Below are 25,164 nucleotides of genomic sequence, written 5' to 3'. Positions count from 1 at the left end.
TGGCACCCCTCCCCTGGGCCTCTGACATCCACGTGGCACCCTTGGGATTGGGACAGGGAGCCCTGAGCTCAGAATCAACCAAATGCTACGTTTCTTCTGTCAGATTTTAGCATAATCGTATCTAAACCACTGTGGGGAGAAAGGGAAGGCCCAACCCTCTTGTCTTCATTGCCACGGCCACCTGAACCCTCCACCCTACCCTACCCTGCCTACAATCTCCTTTGACCTGTTGCTTAGAAAGATAAAGTACGTGAACAGCAAACCCAGGTGAAGCACATGCGATCAGCCGGGCGCTGGCCTAAGCACGTAATAGTGATTACATCATCAATTCCTTCCAGCAACGCTGTGAATTGGGCACTAAGATGATGCCCATTTTACAGCTGAGGTCACTGAGCCTCCGGGAGGCTGAATCGTGGGTAGAGCGGACTTTCCACCCAAGGGGCGAGCTCTGGGGCCAATGTCCAAACACACATGTTCTCCATACAAAGGAAAAGGGAAGAAGAGAAGGAAAAAAAGTAACAAAGAAAGGAGGGAAGATTTGGATCAAGAGGAGAGGGAGAGGAAGAATCACAGAAGGACCGAGTGCCTTGTTCGTTTAGAGCAAAGGGGACATCAGGTCCAGGAGGACGGAGTGGACACACGTTTTCCTCATTCCTCCTGCTAAATAGAAACCCTGCACAGTATCTACAAAACAACTGTAAGGCTGAAAGGTGGAGAGGAGGCGAACCAGCTAGGGACCCTCGGGACCCGAGTAATGACAGTCATTCTTTTTCCTTATATATCCTCGACCTAGAGCTGAAGAAGCTGGTGACTCACAAATGCCAATAGGTACAGACACACATACTAAAAAAAAAAGCCCTAAGACAAGCCTGCTCTCTAGCCCAAGGACCAGGAAAGGGACATCCTAGCAAGACAGACAACATTAGACACTCATTGCTCTACTCCAGCCAAACAGCACAGACTAAGCTGTGACCTTACCCTAACCCATGCCTGTAAGGGCCAGCTGGGGGCCTAGATTTCCACCCTCATAAGGCAGGGGTGAGGCACCCCATGCCCCTGTGCCCTCACGCCTGCCATGGTGGTATCAGAGGAGGCCATGGAGGTAGATGGGGCTTTTAGCTCCATAGTTCAGTAATGAGCACTGAGAGAAATCTCCAGAGAATCATGCTGACAAAAGTCAAGCCCAAAAGGTCATATGATACGTAACACCCTTGAAATGACAAAATTCTAGAAATGGAGAACAGATTAGAGGTTGCCAGGGGTTAAGGAAAGGATGAGGTGGGAGGGAAGTGGGTGTCACTTTGAGAGATGACATGAGGAGTCGTCATGGGGGGAATAGGACAGAATCGAAGTCAATGTCTGGGCTATGATTTATGAGAAGTTAGCATCGAGCGAACTGGGTTAAGGGCATGAGGATTTCCCTGTGTGAATCCTTACACCTGCGTGTGAATCTATAATTATTTCAAAATTAAAATTTCAATGTTACGAAAAAGAAAAGAAAAGCTCACTATATTTTGGGAGGAGACAGCATTGGGTCAGCAGATGTCAAAATGGCATCCCATCCTATCTGCATTCCCAACCAAAGCCTGCAGATTAATTCTACATTCCACAAAGTGTACTTCAGTAACGCTCAAGACTTACTTGTTAACCACACCTACGTGCATACAGAAATTCTAATTCCACTAAAACAGTCTTAAAGAATTATTTTCACATCTTGAGTTCTAAAAGGCAATAGACAGGGGCGGCCGGTTAGCTCAGTTGGTTAGAGCGTAGTGCTGGTGGCACCAGGTTGCCGGTTCAATCCCCGCATGGGCCACTGTGAGCTGCGCCCTCCTTAACAAAACAAAACAAAAAAGGCAATAGACAGATGACATGTGTTACCTAGTGAGTTCCAGTTTAACCTCTTATATCCAGATCTGAACACGCGTATTAATTCCTGAGAATGGTCCTCGAGGAGAAGAGACTCCGCCTCATTTAACGTGCCTATGAGCAAGTGATAATGATCCAGCATCCGCTGTATTCCCTCTGTGTACCTGCATGTTCCAGAAACGGCAGTAACATGAGCGAGATACGATGGGGCTCATAAAAAGCTTAAGAACCTCACAGATAGTTTACGAAAGACCATGAAGCAGCCTGAAATTTTGAGCAAGAGGTTTACAGAAATGTAAAACAATGCTTCTCTTCCCACTAATTTTGTGTTTTGGAAAATATTGGTTACTTCCCATTAAAAATGTTACTTATGTTAACATGGAACAGATTCATTATTGATATTTGTAGTTGAATAAAAACACATTTTAAAGATTTCTTAGTTTTAACTTCAAATGTGGTATAAACATTGGTAGTTATAAAATCCACAAAAATGAAAGCTTTGGGGCGCAAGACGCCGGTTCTCAGTAATTTTCAGAGTGTAAAGAGATCCCAGCACCACAACGTTTACTGCTGATGTAAGAGAAGAAGCTTTTTACCTAAGAAACTTGTCCTCCTGGAGAGCAACATTCCTTGCTAATTCGGGAACAGGAAATCCCAGCTGTTCCATGTACTTTGTTTCGTTAATAATCTCCCTGAGAGCAGACGAAAAATTGATCGCAAAGACAGAGCCCCTGTCGGAGATGGCAGCGTCTTCAGTGCTGGCGGAAATCTGTGGGAGGGATGTGCCGTCAGCGTGGGAAGGGTGGCCCCAAAAGCCATCAGATCCATGCCACCCAGGTTAGGCATGAATTTGAAAAAGATCCGTGGAGGGCCCCGATACCGACAGACTAGGGAGATGGCGGAAACTAGCTGGAATACATATTTTGTTTGGTGGACAGAGTTTTTTCAAGAATTCCATTTAGCCACCAACCTTTAAAAACTGGGTAACTGCAGGTCACAATCCACAACTCTAACTCCCCTCGAAAACTGGGAAAAGCTGATGATGCACTGCAAGAGCAGGCCGGAGCTGGGGAGCAGCAGCCCCTTCTGATAGGACCAGAACAGTCCAGTTCCCAATAGGCCCCGCCCAGCGCCTGTCACTCATTTTGGTCCCTACTTCGGAATTTCTGAGACCCAAGATCTAAAACTGCCAGGCCCAGGTCTTTCGTCCCTCACAGCTAGAATTTATTTACTAAGTACTTGCTATGTGCCAGGCCCAGTGCGAAAGATAAGGATGAATCATGTGAAATGGCCTTTTCCTGCAGGTTAAAAACAGTCAATGGCCAGATGTTTCCTATACGGTTGAACTAATACTTCGTGTGCTCGTGTCATCTGATACAACTCATTTTTACAAATGGGGAAACTGAGGCTCAGAGTTAGGCCATTTGCCGAAGGATTCAGTAGGGCTGTCCGATTATGATGTGTTTACTGACCGTGACATTTTGCCATCCATCTCTTCCTTTCTGCCTCTCCTGGTCTCCCTGTCAACCTTCCCTTTTTTGCTTTTGATTTTGGAAATGCCTATCAACATGAGTGTCAACAAATCAAACCTCAAGATGCCATCATCTCACATGGCCACCATAACCTAGGACAAGGATCTAGAAATCCGCACCTTAGTAAGCAGACTCTTCTTCATAAGAGTCGGCAGGATCTGTTGTGTTGTCTCTTTCCACTGCTGGTACTTGCTGTCTTCATAGTCTTTCATCATCCTGCCCACTTCCAAATATTTTTGTTTTACCTATCAAGGGATTTAAGAAAGTGTCATTTTGTCCTTGGAAATAGCATTTCCTCTCTCTTTAAAAAAAAAAATTACCTGTTAACACATTTTGTGAAAGGAAGCAAACAGGCTTTCACAAATTATGGAGGGTTTGCTGAGATGGTACAGCTTGAAATCTAGGCTGACTAGCAGGGGTCAGCAGACCTCAGCAGTGGGCTGCTGCATTTGGTGCAGCCCATGAGCTAAGAATGGCTCTCACACTTATAATGGATTCGAAGGAAATGGAAAAGAATGACAATACTTTGTGAAAACTATATGGAATTCAGATTTCAGCGTCCACAGTGAAGTTTCATTGGCACACAGCCATGCCTGTGCATTTTCACTTTACCTATGGACAACTTCTTACAACAACAGCAGAGCTGAGTCCTTGCAACAGAGACCATATGACCACAAATGCCTAAAATATTTACTCTCTGGACCTGTACAGAAAAGGTTCATCCTCTCACACATCACCCTTAGTCATATTTTTACTGATATAGCTCCTCAGGCAAGGGAAATAAATTAAAAGTTAAAAAACAAGACTACTGGTGCCGGCCTGGTGGCTCAGGCAGTTAGAGCTCCATGCTCCTAACTCTGAAGGCTGCCGGTTCAATTCCCACATGGGCCAGTGGGCTTTCAACCACAAGGTTGCCAGTTCAATTCGAGTCCCACAAGGGATGGTGGGCTGCACCCCCTGCAACTAAGATTGAACATGGCACCTTGAGCTGAGCTGCTGCTGAGCTCCCGAATGGTTCAGTTGGTTGGAGCGCATCCTCTCAACCATAAGGTTGCCAGTTAAATTCCCACAAGGGATGGTGGGCTACGCCCCCTGCAACTAGCAACGGCAACTGGACCTGGAGCTGAGCTGCGCCCTCCACAACTAAGACTGAAATGACAACAACTTGAAGCTGAATGGCACCCTCCACAACTAAGATTGAAAGGACAACAACTTGACTTGGAAAAAAAGTCCTGGAAGTACACACTGTTCTCCAATAAAGTCCTGTTCCCCTTCCCCAATAAAATCTTTAAAAAAAAAAAATAGCAAGACTACATTAAACTAAAAAGTTTCTTCACAGCAAAGGAAACCATCAACAGAACAAAAAGACATCCTACTGAATGAGAGAAGGTATTTGCCAATGATACATCTGGTAAGGGGTTAATATTAAAAATTTATTAAAAAAAATACTCATACAACTCAACACCAAAAAAACGAACAATCCACTTCAAAAATGGACAGAGGACACAAATAGACATTTCTCCAAAGAGGACATACAGATGGCCAACAGACATATAAAAAGATGCTCAATGTCATTAATCATCAGAGAAATGCAAAGTAAAACCACAATGAGATATCACCTCACTCCTGTCAGAATGGCTATCATCAATAAATCAACAAACAAGTGTTGGCGAGAATGTGGAGAAAAGGGAACCCTTGTGCACTATTGGGGGGATTGCAAATTGGTGCAGCTACTATGGAACATAGCATGGAGGTTCCTCAAAACATTAAAAATAGAGCTACTGGGGTGGCCAGTTGGCTCAGTTAGTTATAGCACAGTACTCATAACACCCAGGTCACCGGCTCAATTCCCACATGGGTCAGTGAGCTGTGCCCTCCACAACTAGATTGAAAACAATGACTTGACTTAGAGCTGAACCAGGGAGCACAGGAGAGGCCTGAGTCACAGGCATGGCTTTGAAAGGGAGCTGCTTCTCACACACGCAACTCTGCGTAATCTGCGAAATACACAAGGGGGACGGTTCCAGAAAAACAACGTACTTCTCTTCCTCGATCACTGTCCAGGATCTCCTCAACTTCTTGAAATCTGAGGATGGTGTGCTTAATCCGGAAGAAGAGAGACCGCTCCCAGTAGATGGCACCTGCTACCGGAGGGTGATTCTTGTACAGCGGCGGGTTGTCAAGGTTCTGAACAAAGATTTTATTAACGATGTCAATCTGAAAAGCAATCAAACGCACTCTGTGAGCAATAAACATCACTGTGTTAACCAAGGAAAATTGAACTTGAGATTTGTGTCTTTAAGGAAATGAACAATGGAATGTGGCGAATTGGTCTAAGATAGAGATTAGTGTTTTTACTACTTTCTTATTATTTACTACTTTTTCTCATATTCTCTAGTAACTTTTTCTGTTAACATATGCAATGCTCCAAATGGCCTTATAACTACAGACTGTGTACATTCACTCGACTTATTCAAAATTATGAAATCTGTTCTAGATATGACCAGTGGCCAGGCCTGAATTCTGTGGGTAGGTGTGAGTGTGCTATTGAGATTTTATAATTGCTTATTATATACTATTTCTTTTTTTTTTTTAATTTATTGGGGTGACAATTGTTAGTAAAGTTACATAGATTTCAGGTGTACAATTCTGTATTACATCATCTATAATTATATACTATTTCTTAAATTATAGTAAAATACACATAACATCAAATTTACCATCTTAACCATTTTTAAGTGCACAGTTCAGTGGCACTCAGTGCATTCACGCTGTTGTGCAGCCATCACCACCATCCAGCTCCAGAACTCTCTTCATCTTCCCAAACTGAAATTCTGACCCCATTAAAAACTAAACACCCCAGCCCCTGGCACTCCATTCTACTTTCTGTCTAGAAATTTGACAACTTTAGATCCCTCATATAAGTGAAATCATACAATAGCTGTTGTGACTGGCTTATTTCACATAACATGATGTCCTTACAGTTCATTCATGTTGTAACCTGTGTCAGAATTTCCTTTCTTCCTTTTTAAAACTGGATAATATTCCATTGTATAGACAGTTTTCGTTTGTTTTCCCCTTCTTTCACCTTCCCCCCTTCCCCACTCCAATTCAAGCCATTGTTTCTCAGTCTAGTTGTGTAGGACACAGCTCCCTGGCCCATGCTGAGTCTCTAGAAACCAGAAAAAACAAGAAAGTGAATTCTGAGAGGCTCCAGAAAGGAATATGGTCCTGCCGACACCTTGATTTAAACCCGCTGAGACTGGGGCAGAATTCTGACCTTCAGAGCTGAATGTAAAATAACAAATTTGTGCTGTTTTAAGTCACTAAGTCTGTGATAATTTGTTGCAGCAGCAGTAGAAAATGAACACTTTAGGGGATCACTTTATCCCTTTATTTTATACTACTTTATGTTGATCTAATGATTTCACATATTCTCATTTTATCTTCTGAATAAAATAATATGCTTTTTTTTTGTCTGCTTCTCCCACTAGGATACTGACTTCTTTAAAGGCAGAATCGGTGTTTTGTTCATCTCTCTAGCTCTTTGCCTCACACTGTACTTGGAATATGCAAGCGCTGGGTACATTTTTCCGAAATGATATAAAAATACATATATGGCCTTAGCACCTGGTTAGCTATGACTCCAGCTGTTATTACTGTGATTATTGCTATTAGTAAATCACATGGGGTCCATCACAATGGGAGTATATGATATTGTACTTGATGACAAATTCTTACCAAATTTCTCCACTGAACAAACAAACCCAGTTTGTTTCAGTTACCTGTATTATGTGACATATTTATTTGGGAAAACTCGGCAGTTTCTCTGAATTTAGATGGGAAAGACAGACAACAGTGTGATTCAATCATTCACATTTAGCCAAGTACATTTTTACTGCTACAGCGTCTATAGATTTTTCAGTTACCTCTTTACAATACTGTGCAAGAATATCATTAAATTTCATCATCATTTGTCGATTAACAGCCTCCCGTGAACGAATATGCTTAAATTTTAAAAGCATGTCAAACGCTGCTTCAGCTGATCGAAGAGTTTTAAAAGATTCATCAATAAAATTTTTTGCTTCTTTCTCAATAATCTGCCAAAAAAAAAAAAGTCAAGAAAACATCCTTCATGCCCCTGTAATTATCATGGCCGCCCCTTCCCCCCCCCCAAAAAAAGGGCAAGATATGAGCAAAAACCAAATCAGTGCCTCGAGAAGGATTTCTATCATGCTTTAGTGGAAGCTGGTGACCAGTTAAAAATGGCAGATTGGCTGCTTTGGTTTTCTGCTCTCTGCCCTTAACCATTTCAAAATGAAGGAAAAGGAATTTTTTTAAAGTATTAACTCAAAGAGACAAACAAATGAGAAAGTACATACAGCAGACAAGATAGTTCAGGAATTTTTGGAAAGAAGTAACTAACTTTGCAGAAGGCAGAGAATTATAACCTAATGCTGGCAATAGGAGTACCTGTTTGCTCCCCAGGGAAACCTCTGGGGGGCTGAGCATTTGGGGATACCAGGAGAGGGAGAGGCAGAGGCTCCCTTCTCTACTCTGCAGCCTCTATACCCCCAACCCAACTCCACTCTTTAAAAGAGTAGAAGGTTAGTTCTAGAAAAATTAAATCATAATGATATCAGACTTCTAATAATACTGAAAGTAAAACATCAATAAAGAATGCTTTTAAATTGCTGAAAATTTATTTTCAAACTTGAATTCTACACCAGAATTCATACATGCAAGACTCAAAACACAAGTATCTATCCCATGAAACCTTTCTTGGAAAGCTACTACAAAATGTGCTCCAGCAAAACAAAGGAGTAAACAAAGGAAGAGGAAGATGTGAAATCTAGAACACAGCATCCAACACAGATGAGAGAAGATCAGAAGTCCTAGGATGATGGCTTTGAACAGGTCTGAAGAGCAGTCTAGACTGGAACAGAAAGAGAGCAAGCTGGGAGACAGGCCTCCAGGAAAATGACAGCACTGATATGCTTGAGCAGATGGAACCCATTAGTGGAAATGTGTGGCAGGATGTCAGAGCATTGGAAAAAAATTAATAATGTAAAAGTAAATAACAGGGTGAATGAAAAATGAAAGCAATGATTAACTCCAGGGAAAATGAAGGGCTGGACAAGAAAGGGGGCGTGGTTATGATGGGCTTCTTGGCTCAGCAGTGAACAATATTTGCATAGGCATAATGAATCAACTCTGACCATTAATTTAACCGAAAGATATGATAAAATTATGTTAGATGACAGAAAGGCAAAGGGGGAGGAGGAGTAGGAATAGGACAGTTAAGTTTGTATCTGCTCTGAGTTAACAGATGTCTAAGTTGATTCAATTAAATAAATCAGGAAATAAACCACACTGGCATGTTCTTTAGGAAATATGAATAAACGACAAAAGCAGCATCTAAAACTGTGGAAAGTGACAGCAAGAATGGGGATAGAGAGGGGTTAAGTTGGGGGCTGCTTCTTTTTTTATTATGAGCCTTTCAGTAGACTATGTGGCTTCGATGAAAAGTTTAATTTAAAAATGAATAATACTTCAAATTAAATAAAAGCTGAGAATGAACTGAATATGACTAAAATGAAAATGTTTGTGTAACCGAGGAGAACTGTCTGAGGCTATCCATATAAAAAGATGCTCCGGGGTTAGAAAATGGGGATGCCACTGACAGCACGTCCCACACGAGGCACAAAGCGTGCTTGTGAGGGCCACCCTATCACACTGTGTGAAGTCATATTCTCAGCTGGAGCCCCTCTGACAGGCTCTGCCTCCCCCACCCCTCAGGCCACAACCTCCTGTGTCATCTTCTACCTCCTGCTATTCACCAGCCTGAATCAGCCTATGTGTGGCCAGAAAAAACTTCTCCGGGCGTAATTCTGATTACGTATATCACTCCCATGGTCACCAACCTTCAATGGCTCCCTACTGCTCACTAAATTAAATCTCATTCTTCACCCCGGCCCTATGTCTTCTCCCTTGATACACTCAACCCACCTTTGTAGAAATGTTACTGTGTCTAGCGTAATTTAAACTTATTCCTGCTCGGGAGGAGTGGGGACAAAGAAGACTGAGGAATGTTCATTTTTACCTTACGCTCTTCTGTACTGTTTCCTTTTTTACAAAAAAACAAACAAACAAACAGGTGTTTAATCACTTTTTGTGATTAAAAAACAAAACAAAAAACATTAAGCATAATTAGGTAACCCGACAAATTCAACATGGGGAAACGTGGCGTTCACGTCCAAGATGAGACCGACGGAGGTGTTACTTGCCAGAACTTCAATCTTGAAGTCATCTATCACGTATTTCCAGTACTGGGCGGACTTGATGCTGAAGGGGTCAAAGGTCAGGGTTTCCATGGGCGTGACCAGGCTGTCCACCCTGCACAGGACATCGTCGATGCGCTTGGGGTCCCCCGTCACTGCTTTTAGTTCCGGACCAAATATGTTATAAAACTCCTCTATCACCTGTCCATTCAAACAAAAGAGGAGGGGATCACCTTCTGGTTTTCTCATGAATGTTCTCACTGCAAATGGATCTGCCCGAGGACAAGAATCATATCCCATCAGCAACCCCCTTCCAGTCTAAACTTTGGTACCATGCCCACTGCACGCAGGATGAGATGCCCTGATTCAGCGTTCGGGCCCCTCCCTACGTCCTCCCCCTCTTCCCATACGGCCCTCCCTGCCTTTGTAGCCAATTGGCCCTCTTTCCGTTCCACATTCCTTTCTGTCCCAGGACCTTTGCACTTGCAGTTTGAAGTGCCTAGCTAGTACTACTAGCTAGTACTACTCATCGTGAAACAGCACTTTATCACGTCTGACCCTTAACAACAGGTCAGGCCCCGATCCACACTTTCAGAGCATCCCCAACAGTTCTTTTCATAGCTAGCTACCGTGTTTCCCCAAAAATAAGACCTAGCCGGACCATCAGCTCTAATGCATCTTTTGGAGCAAAAATTAATGTAAGACCCGGCCATATTTTTACTATAAGACCGGGTATAATATAAAATAATATACTATAATACCAGGTCATATTAATTTTTGCTCCGAAAGATACATTAGAGCTGATGGTCCAGCTAGGTCTTATTTTCAGGGAAACACAGTATGTATCAGTAGGACAACCATACTGATATGATTGTCTCTTCCATCCTTCCATCCGTTCTCTCTTCCATCCTTCTCTTCTATTAGACTGTAATCTCCATGAAACCACAGACCCCAGCGTGCGACCACGGCAGGCACACAGGCTCGGAAAGGGCCTGTGCTGGGTTTAAGGCTCTGCTATTACCATCTTGAAATTAATTTTATCTTCGGACTTGTTTTATAAATGAAGTCTGATGGGAGAATGGGGCACGCATGTGAGCAGAGGACAAAGCAGAATTTCCATGCATCCCATTCACATACAGCGAGTGGTGCCCCAGGAGCAGACTTCCGTGGACCCACTACAGGAGTTCAGGGAGCCTCAAAGCCAGGACAGGTAAGCAGGTTGCATCCCCGAGTGAGCAGGGACACTGACAGCTTGGAGAGGCCATGTTCTCCCTTCAAACCAGAGCTTTCAATGACCTGTGGCTGTCACTACTTCCCACAGCTGTAGCACTGAACGGGCACAGACCTGCATGGATGCGGCCCTGGACAGAAGGACCTTGGCGCCTGCACTGGCAGCTCTGGGAACCTACTCCTTACAGGCCTTACTCAACATTTGTTATGGGCTGGGTTTGTTATCTGGCTTGGCCGAGCATCCTGCCAAGGCTTTACTCTAGGCCATGTGTTCTACGTGAATTCTTGGGAATACTCACTCCTAGGAAGAGGGAATTCCCAAGCATGGTTCTTTGGACACAGTATGATCCAAAAAATACAAGGATTTCATTTTAGAAGATGTGTTGCTTGAAAAGAAGCCTGATAGCAAGGGTGGGGTGAGCAGGCGACAAGAGGACTTTGAAACCCCTGGCTCTGTTCTAGGGGGATGGGACCAACGGGGAGGGGGGGGGAGGAGTTTCCACACTGCTGCACGTGTGTGCCCTTCGCCCTTCAGCAGGATCCTTGCATTGCTCGCTCTCTCCTCCCCCATCATCCTGCAACAGTGTGCCTTATCAGTTGTGAGTTTATAGGCAAAGCAATTCGCCAAATAAATGGATATAAATGTTAGAAGAAAGCCAAACTGCTTTCCGTCGGGCGAGTTCTGGCTCCCATCGCCTTTGCATACCTTAAAGAACACACGCTCCAGCCTCCCTACCTGCAGGATGTCGTACAGATCCTGGCAGATGACGGCCATGTAATCCGTCCTCTGAAACAGCCGCTTTCGGTCGAACTCCCACCGGGCTTCTCTCCCCGAGGCCTCGATTTTGGCCCTGGTGTCAAAATAGGCCTTTTTCCACATGGTGAGGGTGTTCCTGGCCTCCAAGGTTTTGTGTTGTGCACTTGCTCGGTTTTCCCTGTGAAGCAGAGATTGGGTGATGGGGGGAGGGGGAGCTGGGTGGGTGTGAGCCACAGTCCCCAGGGGAGCAGGGTCCTCAGGGGAGAATTCTCACAGAGGAGCAGGACCTGCCTGATATCACAGCCTAAGCGTGACGAGCTTGCAGGGCGAGCTGCTGCTCCGTCCATTTGCAAGGGCGCAGCAGGAATTCTAAGCTGCGGCCCAGGCTGACCTTCGCAGCAGCTGCCTGCCCAATGTGCAAAGCTGGGGCTCACCCCATAAGCTTCCTGTGTGAGCATGAAGGGGAGCAGGCGGCCTTGGGGCCCAGGCCAGGAGTCAACAGTGGAGGCTGCAACACTGAAGCAAAGGGATAATACCAAGATTTTGATACCTATGTCACATATAGAGACTTTTTTTGTTGTTTAATAAAGTGAAAAAAGGTCTGTCTCTTTCAACATTTGATCCTCAGAGGCTGCTCCACCTGAGGGAGCCTGGGGTCCAGGACTGAGGACCCTCTGACCCTGTGCCTCGGTCTCTCCAGGATGACTAAGGGGGAAGGTCCTGGTTAAGACAACATAATCTGCATTGCACACGATGGAGTAGTATGTGGCCATAAACAGGAATGAAGCACCGACACTCACTCACAACGTGGAAGAACCTTAGATACGTGCTGCTGAAAGCAGACAGACACAAAACTCCACGTGTTGTAGGATTCCACGCGCATGCATGTTCAGAGCAGGCAAATCCATAGACACAGAAAGCAGATTACTGGTTGCCCAGGACCAGGAAAACTGGGAGGCGGGGGGACAGCTAAAGGGCACGAGGATTCTTTCTGAGATGAAGACAATATTCTAAAACCGGTCATGGTGACAGATGCCCAGCTCTGTGAACACACTGAACGCCACGGAAGTGTACGTGTTAAATGGGCGAACTGTACGCTGTGTGAATTATGTTTCGATACAGCTGTCTAAGACCTTAAGAAGGAACCGGCGTCACTTCTTACTTGAACAAAGTCCGCAGGTTCACCACTCGGCAGACTCGCTCGGCGATCTCCCAGGCGATGCGTTCCATGAGCGGGATCATCCTCTCGTCCTTGTTGTAGTGACGCGAGATGATCCACACCATCCTCAGCGCACTCATCATGGAGGGGATGGTCTCCAGGACAACGTGGAAGCTGGATCCATGGGTTATGTTCTAAGTGGAGAGGAGAGAGAGAGAGAGAGAGAGAGAGAGAAACAACCTTAGCCCTGGGCTCAAAGAGTTTTAATAAAGCAATAGTGTGTAGGAAGTTTCAGTCTTCTTAATACCCAAAAACAAAACAAAAGAAAGTACTTATTATGGGAGAAAAACGTTTAACAAACCAAAGAAGCTTGAAATAGTTCTGTAGACCCTGTCATGGAAAAACAAAATTTACAATTAGAGCTAATAAAGCAATTTGCAGAAGTGTATATAAAGTATGTGTGTACACAAAATATACGCATATATGAATGTACTATATTTAGTGGCAAGAGTGCCCTAAATAAATCAAAGCTGCAGCTCTCAAAGTGACCTTAGCTACTGTTTTCCAGGGTATGTGTCCCTGGCAGGAAGTGAAATTATTTCGAAAGCATTCAGAACTTTTAAAAAGATATCCTTCTTTTAATGTGTATTAGAAAAGCCCATGTAACTGGTATATCAAACCCATGACAGCACAGGTTTCACTGTTTAAGATGAAGCTAAATTATGCGCGCGCGCGCACACACACACACAGTCAACTTAAAGAAAAGTTAAGATTCTGGTGTATAAAGGGATGGCAAACATCAGAAGCGGTACATGAATGATGGAAGCTTGGCTCCCACTGATCTTTACAAACCACTCATTCTGCAGAGAAGATAAACAAGCCAGAGAAGGAGGTGCTGCTGTCACTAACATCAGCTCAGTGGCAGAGTCCATGGGACCTCAAGCCCTCGGACTTGCTCAGCTGTTGCATCACTTACACAGTACCATGTGTGCATGTGTGTATTTACACGTGTACCACATGTACGGCTATACTTGTATCAGTTGCTGATCTGAGACTGTTCCTGACTTGCTAAGTCCTCTGCGTGCGGCAGTTTATTCGAAACTTCCAGCAACCACATGAAGCAAGTTTTCTCCTTCTGCCCATTTCCCAGAAAGGAGACAGGCTGACGGGCTGCAGACACCGGTTTGAGGTGGGTGCTCCGAGCCCAGGCCGATTCCTCCACACACACACGTCATCCCCTCTGCCACACAAACAGGACTTTTACTGGCCATTTGGGACAAGAATGATGATTCCTGGCCTCAGAACACTGTACCTGTGAGTGATAAATCCAGAGGGGAAAGGAATCCCAAAAGTAGGAATGTAAAGAAAGGTGCAGTCACTATGGAAAACGGTTTGTGACACCTCAAACAATTAAACACAGAATTAACATAAGACCCAGTAACTCTACTCCTAGGAATATATCCCAAAGAACTGAAAGCGGTATTCAAACAGGTATCTGTACACCCATGTTCACAGCAGCGTGATTCACCATAGACAACAGGTGGCAATGACCCATGTCCATCAAGAGATGATGGATAAACAAGATGTGGTCTATACATATAATGGAATACCGGGGAGCTTTAAAAAGCAATGAAATTCTGACACATGCTACAACATGGATGAACCTTTTTAAAAAATTATGCAGAGTGAAATAAAGCAGACACAGGAGGACAAATATTGTATGATTTCACTCGTATGAAACACCCAGAGAAGGCAAGGCATAGGGACAGAAAGCAGAATAGAGGTTACCGGGGGCTAGGGTGAGGGGGGTAGTTATTGTTTAAGGGGTACAGACTTTCTGTTGGGGATGATGGAAGGGTTTTGGATATAGTGATGCTGGATGCACAGCACTGTGTATGTATATAATACCACTGAACTATACATTGACAAGTGGTTAAAATCATCAATATTATGTTTTATACATTTTACCACAACTTTTTAAGTGCTGAATAAAAGAGAGGAAGATACATCCGTGTGAGGTCTTACAGAACTGACTTTGCAAAGCGCAGCGCGCCCAGCATACCTTGAAATGGCGCTCCACGGTGGAAAGAAAGCGCACGTTGTCAGAAGCCTCCATGTGGAACTTGAATAACTCAGTTAAGACTGGCTGCAGGTTGGCCACAAGCATCGACTCTGATTCCTTGATCACATCCAAGACTTTTCTGACAATTGGAAGCTTTGTTTGTTCATAGAGCGCACTTAGAGTTGCATTTCTTTCCCTCCAGAACTCAATTTCTGCCAGAGGACCATTACCCTGAGGGGTGACACAAATACACAAACAACTGTCATCATTAGTATGCAGTGGACACCTGTGGTATTTCTCTAGCATCCAGTCCTCTCTTCCCAATGCTCCATTTGGGGCCAGTCTGTACGAGGACTTCGGGGGTAGAGACCTGACCCCGGCTCAGAGTGAACCTCAGGAGTTAACCTCAGGACTTGGGCCGGGAGTGCTAGACAAAGACACTTTGTCTTTCTCTGGACAGTGTGGGGATGTGGGGTCAGAAACTGCCACGAGGTGCTACCATGAAGGAAACTGGCCTGAAGAAGAAGCCCCCATAGAGAAGAGGACGAAACTGAGAGATTCACAGAGAAACACAGCCAGATCTTGATCAAACTGTACTTGAACCCAGCCATGCCTCTGGACTTTTCAGTTATGTGAGCCAACAGATTCTCCCTTATTTAGCCAGGTGAGTTGGATTTCCTGTTTTGTTTTGGGGTTTTTTTAGATATTTTATTGGGGAAGTGGAACAGGACTTTATTGGGGAACCGTGTGTTACTTCCAGGACTTTTTTCCAAGTCAAGTTGTCGTCCCTTCAGTCTTAGTTGTGGAGGGCGCAGCTCAGCTCCAGGTCCAGTTGCTGTTAGTAGTTACAGGGGGCGCAGCCCACCATCCCTTGTGGGACTCGATGAATCGAACTGGCAACCTTGTGGTTGAGAGCCCGCGCTCCAACCAACTGAGCCATCCGGGAGGCAGCTCAGCTCAAGGTGCCATGTTCAATCTTAGTTGCAGGGGGCGGAGCCCACCATCCCTTGCGGGACTTGATTTGTTGAACCAGCAACCTTGTAGTTGAGAGCCCACTGGCCCATGTGGGAATCGAACCGGCAGCCTTTGGAGTCAGGAGCACGGAGCTCCAACCGCCTGAGGCACCGGGCAGGCCCCCGGATTTCCTGTTTTGGGCAGCCTACGCATCCTGACTGCCACACAGTATTATCTCTATCCACCCAAGAAGGAACCTGGTAGCACACTAACATCAGAAAGCCCAAGAATTATACCTTGGGAATGTTTATTTTTACCTTTTAAGGAGGTCACAAAACAGTAAGAAAAGGGGCTAGACCACACAGATCCCCAGACTCCTGGCTCTTTCATGGGGAGGCAAGCATGAACTGTATCAGGGATCTTCGAAAACACTGCACAAGTTACCTGAGGTGTCTTTTTCAGCTGTCCCTCAACAGCCGTGGATATCTGATGCAACCAGTTGATCACACATTGCTCCAAGATTTCCACGGTTTCCGGGTTAGCTGCCAGGACAGACACCTCTCCCTCTACGCTGATGCTTGGCATTTCTAACTTGATCTCACCTAGTAGAATAAAATTGGTCAAGCACTAGTTTGGGGAAAATGATTACAGACAATAATATTCAAGCTCGTTAGCAGGCTCTTCTCTCTATACATCAGTATGATAAGGTCTGATACATTCCCTGTCCTAATCTGTCTGTATCTCATTCTCTCTCATTAGAATGTAACTAAAACATTTTAGAGAATTCGATCATTGTTCCAGTGTTAAGCTCGATCAAAATGACTTAGTTATTTAAGCTGTTTCTGAATTTACAACCTAGTGACCTCCATTTAAAAACGGACCAACCAACCAGAGCTCAACAGATATTTGAAAAAACCTTCATCATGAAACACAGTCCAAGATAAATCAGAAACAATGACCTCAGATGACACTGAGAAAATGTAAAAAAAAATAAATAAAAAAGAAAGAGAGAAAAAGAAGAAAAAATATTTTAAGTCCCAACTACTGTCTCAGAGATTTGAGACAGTATGTCATCCATCAAATAAGAACAGGATGCAACAGAAAAGGTACAAATCAGAGTAAGAGGTGTTAAAATTAAAAACATGATAGCTGATGTAAAAAATTCAATCAAAGGTTGGGAAGATAAAAGTTGAGGAACTCTTTAGGAAAATAGAATACAAAGAGACAGAAAATACAAGAAAAAAGATAAGACACAAAATCAACAGCATTCATTCAATAGGAATGTTAGTGAGAGAACAAGAGACAAATAGTGACAGATTACCAGGCAAATGTTTCAGACTGAAAGGCTAGGTTTTCCAATTGAAAACTCAGAGTGCTTAGCAAAATGACCTACACACAGGTCCATCATCATGACATTTCAAAACACTAGGGATAAAGAGATGATCCTAAAATTCTATATAAAGGAGAAGTGTGAGGGAAGAACATCCAATCTCTCTTCAGGAACACTGAATGCTGGAAAACAATGAAGAAAACGGTATCCAAAATTATGTGCTAAAATTTTCAATTTAGACTTCTATACCCTGACAAATTATTAACTAACTGTGAAGACAGGATAACGTCCTTTTCAGACGTGCAAGTTCTCATAAAATCATTTCCCACACACCTTTTCTTAAGAAGTTACTTCAGGATGTATTCCTACATAATGAGGGAGTAAAACCCAACTACGGAAAAAGGAAACACTGCATCTGCGATGACAGCTGCACAACATGCTGAGACAGCGACAGCCACGTGGCAACAAGGGACACCGGACACTAACAAGGAGGGCACCTACTACAATGAGGGGCTTTTGCAAAAACAAAGAGGGCTATACAAGGTATTTTTATAAGATATATTAAGGAAAGGATGGCAATTGAAAATGCTGAAGGAGGAAGGGAAAAGCTATACAAGAAAGGAAAGATTATCAAAGTATACAACTCTGCTGTGCAGTAAACAATGTTCCCATAGTCGTTATAATGTAAAATACAGTTTACTATTTAACAAAAAGAAGTAAAGTAACTATGAAGGAAACCGGATCCAAAGCCAGATATTCAGACAAAATCTTCCTGGTCATGCCAGGAAATAATACTAATGTCCACAATTAAGAAGAAACAGCAGTGTTTCAAAACACATATTTTGGAGATGTGGCAGTAATTACCAACAGAAACAGCTAAAGAATTAGAGAAGTCACCATGAGGAAGCAGAACTGACGAACAGGGAAATGAGGCAGGGTCAGTTTTTCAACTCATTAGTATCTGTTATCACTATTTTTGTTAAACCTTATGTATGTATTAAGAAAATATAATATGTACATGTTTATTAATATATTTAATGTAAGCATATTAATATATTAATCTGCTACAAGCATACTAGTTAATATATTAATTAGCTATAAACTATAAACATATAGCTTAATATATTAAAGCTATACTTAATATATTAAAACTCACTCTGTGACAGAATACCTGACATTTATAAAAGAGATTATTCAATTGATAGCCAATAATTTACCAAAAGCTATTTGTAAATGTCCCCTAAATAAAAACAAATCTCTTCCTATAGAATAGGGTTTTGCAAACATTTACTTAAAGCTCCAGTTAATATTTTAAGCTTTGCAGGCCAAGAAGCAAAACTGAAGATAAAATGTAGGTCCTTACATAACCATTTAAAAAACTAACCATTTAAAATCATAAATGTTCCTCTTAACCCACAGGCCACACAAACACAGGCAGCCAGCTGGATGCTGACCCATTACAGAATATAAATTCATCTGCTTTTCTGGTGTTTTAAATAGTATGTGCTTGTTGTAGAAAAATATGACAAAAAGAAAAGAAAAACCATCTTATTCTCATAACCCAGTCAGTGATATTCACCAATAACATTTTAGTGCACTTCCTGCCAGTATTTTATCTATAACACAAAAATATGTTCACTCACCTACTTTTAACATCAAAAATAAGACCCATAAATCATATGTAAGGTTAGGAGAAACAATTTTCACATTTCTGCTATTTTATACCAATTCAAGGAAGGTGAGAAAAGGGTTAGGCAGACACAAGATAGTGAAGGAGAGAGAGTTACCAAGGGAGAAATTGCACTTCTGGGGGTAAAAAAACAACAACAAAAAAAACACTCTAAAATAGAAGACTGTAAAAACATTTCTTTAGCAAGTTTGGACCTCTACACTTGTTACGAGTCTTCTCATTTACAACAGAGAAAATTCCTACAAAGTGGGGTGTGTCAAATTTTACTTTAAAAGGGGGAAAAGTTTATTTTCCTAGAATAGCGGTGTTATTTTACATACCCAAATAGCCCTCGCTGACAAACGTTGTTGGCTTTTCACAATGTGGAACTCACAAACTAGACATAACCCCCAAATGGGACTCATGTTCCTCACTACCCAGCTTCTTGACCTCCCTGTTCTCCACTCATGACATATACTCTCCCATCTACCCAGGCTCTGGGAATCTCGTCTGCCACCCACCCCATCCAGTGAGGTGCAGAACAGCTCCACCCAACAGTAGCTGCTGCCAGCCCCCGACGTGTTGGGCCCTGGGTTGTGGACACAAAGATAGCTAAGCAGCCCTCAATCTCTTCTTTTTCATGGAAACGCCATTCCATTCAACCTCCCTTCATTTGTTCAGGCCATTCTCCCTGCCTGAAATGTGCTTGCTCACCAATTCTACCTACTAAAGCATTGCTCATCATGTCAGATGAGGTCAAATGCCACCTCCTTCAGGAAGTCTCCTTTGATTTCCCTACCACCACCAATTCTCCAACATGGTCACCCTCTTCCAAACCCTATAGACCTCAATATCTTTCTCAAGCTCCTTAATTCGGCCATAGTTCTTTGGCATCAGATTATAAGATCCTTGAGGGCAAGCATTCGTCATTTCTCTTTGTGTCCCTTACAATGACGAGTTCAGTGTCTTTCATATTGTGAGCAGGTAAGTAACAATGATCGTAAGTTAAAACATAAAAGCTCGTGGACTCTTGAATGGTCTCCTTACAGTAGATGCACCACACTTAAAGAGGAGAAGAATGAAGCCTTACCTTCAAGTTGCTGCACTGTTCTCTGAATATTGCTTGCAAATTTCTGGATGTTCATTAAAAATTCATCCCGTATTAACTGACTGCTATGATACTCTACTGCTTCCCCAGGCATGTTGGGTAGGTGGTCCCTTCCAATGTCAAAGGAGCCCGCGATTTCTGCAGGTGTGAATGCCATGGCTGCGTCCTTGTGCTGATTAAAGGACAAAGCTGGCAAGAAAACCTGAAATGCCAAGTTTGTGAAACAAATCACATGATGCCATGTCACGTTCAATGATTCATGCACTTAGCTTACTTCTGGCTTTGAATTTTCTATAACGGGAGGGACGAATATAATAACAGAGCCTGGAAGGTAAGAGCTGCCCACCACCGACTTGTGGAATAAGTGAAGCGATGGCTTTAATCCTAAAAACACTGAGATTTCTTCCTTTGTCCATATTTACCTGACAGATAAGATCCTTCAGCAAATGAAGCACATTCGCATTGATAATCCCGTACTCCAGCATTTTGGGCATAATTTCCATAGCTTCCTTCATGTCGCTGGCTTCCGAGATTGTCTCTACGTGGGAACAGATTCAGAGGGTGAGATGAGGGAGGAAACAGCCAACGGTTAACATTTCCAAGTGAACAGGAATCCGCTCCTTCTTCCCGAGTAGCTACAAAGGCACATTTCAGCCACAGACTCGGAACACACGCTGATTCCTATTCAAACGAATCCCAGGGCCTGCAAGAAGCTGAAATAAGTACAGACGCACTGTAGTTCACAGGTTCGCGCGACAGAGCCCAAGAACTACACACAGGAGCTGCCTTGGTGGGAGTGTCTGCACCAGACAAGGACAGAAACAACCTGGGTCTCCTAGAAAGATGTGCGGGCTTCCTCGCTTTGCCTGTCTTCCCTTCCCCAGCAACGCCTCCCCAGTTCTTCCCCAAAGTACCTTCTGAGTCATGGGTTCTTTTAAAGACATGTTTGCTAACAGTCTACCCTTCTGACTGGGTTCGACATGTATTTACTTCACTCGACTAAAAATCAATCAGCACGGTCGGTAGACATTCAACTGTCACTTGGACACCTCCCTCAACCTAATTTGGAAACAAAGTGAAAACACAATAAATCTATCAACTGAGGCAATTATTTCACAAAGCTTCAGTTTTTAGGCATTTTCCCACATCTGTGTAGACGTGCACTGTTCTTCGTCTAACATATTTCTTTATATCAAATACCTCTTTACTCAAACAAATTTAGTTTAAAGAGAAGCTGTGTAAGAACCCAGTATGAAAGAGAGCTTGACATCAAGGAAAGATAACCATAGAGAAATAAAATGAGAATGAACAGTAATAAAGTCGGTAACAAAATCAGGGTAGACGCCGCTGGCACCCTGCCCAAGGCCTGTGTGTTGTGATTCATGCTGCCAGCCAGGGAAGCACTGCGCTGGGACCCGCTCCTTGGACGGACAGGTTGAGAACTGAGAACTGTAACAGGAGTGGCGAGTGGCCTGCTGGGAGGGAGGGAGCGCGAGACTAGTAATGCTGGGCTCCTACTGCTTGTTCCCATGCATCTGGGAAAAAAGAATTACAGACGCTCAGCGCTTAGAGGTAAACTCCTGACCCAAAGTCCCATTAAAGTTCAAAAAAGAAAAAAAAACAAACAGAAATGTGATTATTTGCTCTAAAATGTAAGGTGAGTCCTAATACGCAGCTATGCACAGCCAATATTGGTTGGGAGGTGGAGGCAGAGGCAGAAGAAATGCGGAAAAGTGCAAGGTGGGAGAGAGACAGCCTGAACCCAATACAGCAAGAGGAAGGGCCAGGGGTCAGAAGAGACCAGAGAGTGACAGTCACCGAGGGAGTAGCTAAAAAAAGCAGGTGGCGCCCAGGGTGGACGAGCACAGCAGGAATGCACGGTGGGAACATTTCACTCAAAAGTTACCCTACAAGGTATGAACTTGGCCTCTGAGCAGCTTCTCTGTTTTAAATCATACAGCCACACGGAGAAAGCCCACCAAAGCTCATCTTACAACTCATGGTCATGTCATTTTGAATCTTCCTCTAATTGTTACAAACAGACCTAAGACTAGATCAATACTCGTATAGTTAATTCTCATTACCCGCGACAGTTTTGTTCTAGAATGTGCCGCAGACACTGAATCAGCAAATACTGAGCCATCGCTCCTACCGTTTCCCTGAAAATAAGACCCAGCCAGACAATCAACTCTAACGCGTCTTTTGGAGCAAAAATTAATATAAGACCCTGTATTGCATTGTGTTGTATTGTATTATATTGATTCTATTATATTACATAAGACCCGGTCTCATAGTAAAGTAAGACCAGGTCTTATATTAATTTTTGCCCCAAAAAACACATTAGAGCTGATTGTCCGGCTACATCTTAAAAATATGGGTTGAGGTTCCTGTGAGACTCTGGTCTCCATATTTTTATCAGCCATCAAAATATAACCTTGTTTTGTGTGTGTTTCAGTTTAAAGACACCTTATTTACCATAATTGTTAGTTCATTAACACTGACCTCACCACCAACAGCCTGCAACTCACACCTGAAGGAAGCTTATCTGACACACATTTTCTCCCTGAGGCATGTCACAGCCTCCCTGCACTCAGGGACTTCAGCACTTTGCTTGGGGCCATTTTAATAGTGAAATCACCACCAAAAAACACCAAAGTGTGAAAATGGTGGCACTACACAGAGCACATAAGGATGCTTGCTTACAGTTTGAGCTGAAACCAAAAGGCAGAGTGTCAGTCACCTTGTTCAGCCAAGCTGGGAACATGCATTTTGGATGACCCGTGTTTTCTCCTTGCACATGTCCTTGAATGACCTTGGAAATACTGCAAGTATTGATTCAGGGGTCGTAAGTAATTTTGGGTGAGTAGGTGAATTTTGAAATATGGAATCCATGAATAATGAGGATTGACTAGACTAATAAAAAGTTATATTCTCAAGAAACTGTAAAAATTAAGAATCTCACACATCCACACAGGCCGCACGCGCGCGCACACACACACACACACACACACACACACACACACAGGAAATATACCTTCTGTATTTCTGAGAAAAAACACCACATTCTGGTCCAGAAACTGCTCAGGAACAGGAGTACAAAGAACATGAAGCTGTGTCTTGTCCACGATGCGCTTAACCATTTTCTGAAACGTTGGAACAAAACCCGTCACACTGAGACATATCCATTCCCCCAAACAACATAATATTCAGGTACACCTGGGCTCTCCTCACAACGGAGGCTGAGCTCATGTCCTGACAGTGCAGGTGGGTCACACACGTGAGTTAAAATGCACCCAGACTCTGAACTCTAACTCTTCCATTAACTGCCCAAGGCAGCCACACTTGAATAAACCGACCTAGAGAAGGACAAGAAAGAGTTTTTCTAGGCTAAACTGCAACAAACCAGGATTGCATTTGGTTTTCGGGGTGGAGCATATTCACAAAGCAGGTAAGTGTAATTTCATTTAGCACAAAACAGGCTAAAAGCTCACATCCTAGCTTTAGAGCCCACCCCTAGGATTTGTGCAGGAAAGGGTTAACTCAGCAGGCTGGGTTGTCCAAAGCCAGTACATTCCAAAGTTTTTCCATCTGGCCCTGAACCAGCTGCTGGGTGATCACTGCTAAGCTTTTGGAATATCCTGCCTGACATGAGGGGCTCTCTACACCTGGGGCTTTGGCTGCTCATGCCCGATAGTTTATACTAACATGTATTTATGGTGAATGCCTATGTTTGTTTGCCTGGGGCCCTGGGTCACACTGTATCAGTCTGACCTCTGTGGGTGCGGGGGACTGAGTAACTAAGGTCAGACATGTGGGTACTTCATGCCTATGTGACTGACACCCAATAAAAACCCTGACACCAAGGCTTAGGTGAGCTTCCCTGACTGACAAAACTTCACACATGCTGTCACACGGAGCTGCTGGGACAATTAGCGGCCGAGTCCTCACACCACTGGGAGAGGACAACAGGAAGGTGGCGCCTGTTTTCTGCTGGACTCTGCCCTATGTGCCTTTCTCTTTGTTGATTCTAATCTGCATCCTTTTACTGAAATAGACTATAACCACAGGTATAAAAGCTTTTCTGGGGGCTGTGAGTCATTCTGGTGAATCAGCAGCCTGAGGGTGGTGTCGGGGTCACCCAACACAGGCTTCTATCAACTCCATTCCAATAGGATTCGTTCCCTGTATGAACTGTCAGTTACCCAGACTCATCGGAGGGCACGAAATTCCCGTTACCCCCACCAAGGAGGAGAAAGCCACGTGTACCTTGGTAGGCAGCTTTTCTAAGTGCTCTTTGTTCACTTCTTCATTCTCGATGCCAATGGAACTGTCTCTCAGCTGCAAACTCTTAGCTGCAAAACATTATTCAATGAGCAAGATGAACTAATCAGAAACTGGGTTTCCTCCCATCAAGACCAGACAAGCATTTTGTACATCAGCATATTTCATTCAATAGGCATGTTATCAAAAAGCTGTACTTACATTTTTTACAAATGAATCCTATTGTAGACTTGACACATTATAATTATAAGTACACTTAGGAGTGGATGAAATGACAAGTTTTATGTGATGTATATTTTACCACGATAAAAAGAAAAGAAAAATATACACTTAAATATTGACTTGGAAGTAACATTATTTTGCTTTGTTGGAGAAAACTTCCGTCTGTCTTACCAAAAGCCAACTTAGACAAGTGTTATTAAGAATGGGCAGCCTTTATTTCTAAACTTGTAGTCCTGCCCTCACAGTCTTTACAATGAAGGGGATTACACTTTAGTTAAAAATAAATTCTTCTAATATATGGTGATGGAAAGAGAACTGACTCTGGGTGGTGAACATACAGTGTGAGATACAGATAATGTATTACAGAATTGTACACCTGAAATCTATGTAACTTTACTAACAACTGTCACCCCAATAAACTTTAACTTTAAAAAAATAAAATAAAAAAGAAATTCTTCTGAAAAAATGAAGATGACTAAAGGAGACACGGAACATCACCCAAATCCTTTTTCCCTCTGATTTTCAAATACTCAGTAAAGTCATGTGTCTAATCTACAGCTTCTGCTTTTGTAAGGGAAAGTGAATTGTGGGATAAATGGGAAACGGGGGGATTGTTTACCTCTGCTGGTGATGTGGGTGGTCTAAGGCAGGATTTCTCAATGTCAGACTGTGGACATTCGGGGGGGGGGGGTCATTATTGCTTGTGGGGG

At 43.3% G+C, this 25,164-nt stretch overlaps 1 protein-coding gene across 1 annotated transcript in view; it reads right to left on the bottom strand.

Moving 5' to 3' along the window:
- DNAH10 (dynein axonemal heavy chain 10) overlaps positions 1–25,164 on the bottom strand; it is a 113,664-nt gene that overhangs the window by 81,728 nt on the left and 6,772 nt on the right. Inside the window, exons 3-16 of the mRNA XM_019748752.2 lie at positions 24,218–24,303; positions 22,986–23,094; positions 20,374–20,489; positions 19,934–20,153; positions 16,289–16,446; positions 14,891–15,121; positions 12,832–13,022; positions 11,649–11,847; positions 9,689–9,883; positions 7,331–7,501; positions 5,442–5,618; positions 3,521–3,646; positions 2,466–2,638; positions 1,882–2,033 (exon numbers count right to left, since the gene is read on the bottom strand). Coding sequence (XP_019604311.2) covers positions 1,882–2,033; positions 2,466–2,638; positions 3,521–3,646; positions 5,442–5,618; positions 7,331–7,501; positions 9,689–9,883; positions 11,649–11,847; positions 12,832–13,022; positions 14,891–15,121; positions 16,289–16,446; positions 19,934–20,153; positions 20,374–20,489; positions 22,986–23,094; positions 24,218–24,303 — 2,304 coding nt within the window. The remainder of the gene's footprint in view (positions 1–1,881; positions 2,034–2,465; positions 2,639–3,520; positions 3,647–5,441; positions 5,619–7,330; positions 7,502–9,688; positions 9,884–11,648; positions 11,848–12,831; positions 13,023–14,890; positions 15,122–16,288; positions 16,447–19,933; positions 20,154–20,373; positions 20,490–22,985; positions 23,095–24,217; positions 24,304–25,164) is intronic.

This window comes from Rhinolophus sinicus, linkage group LG16 (genome assembly GCF_036562045.2).
Source record: "Rhinolophus sinicus isolate RSC01 linkage group LG16, ASM3656204v1, whole genome shotgun sequence".
In the NCBI taxonomy this organism is placed as follows: domain Eukaryota; kingdom Metazoa; phylum Chordata; class Mammalia; order Chiroptera; family Rhinolophidae; genus Rhinolophus; species Rhinolophus sinicus.
This window is presented reverse-complemented; position numbering and strand designations above follow the sequence as displayed.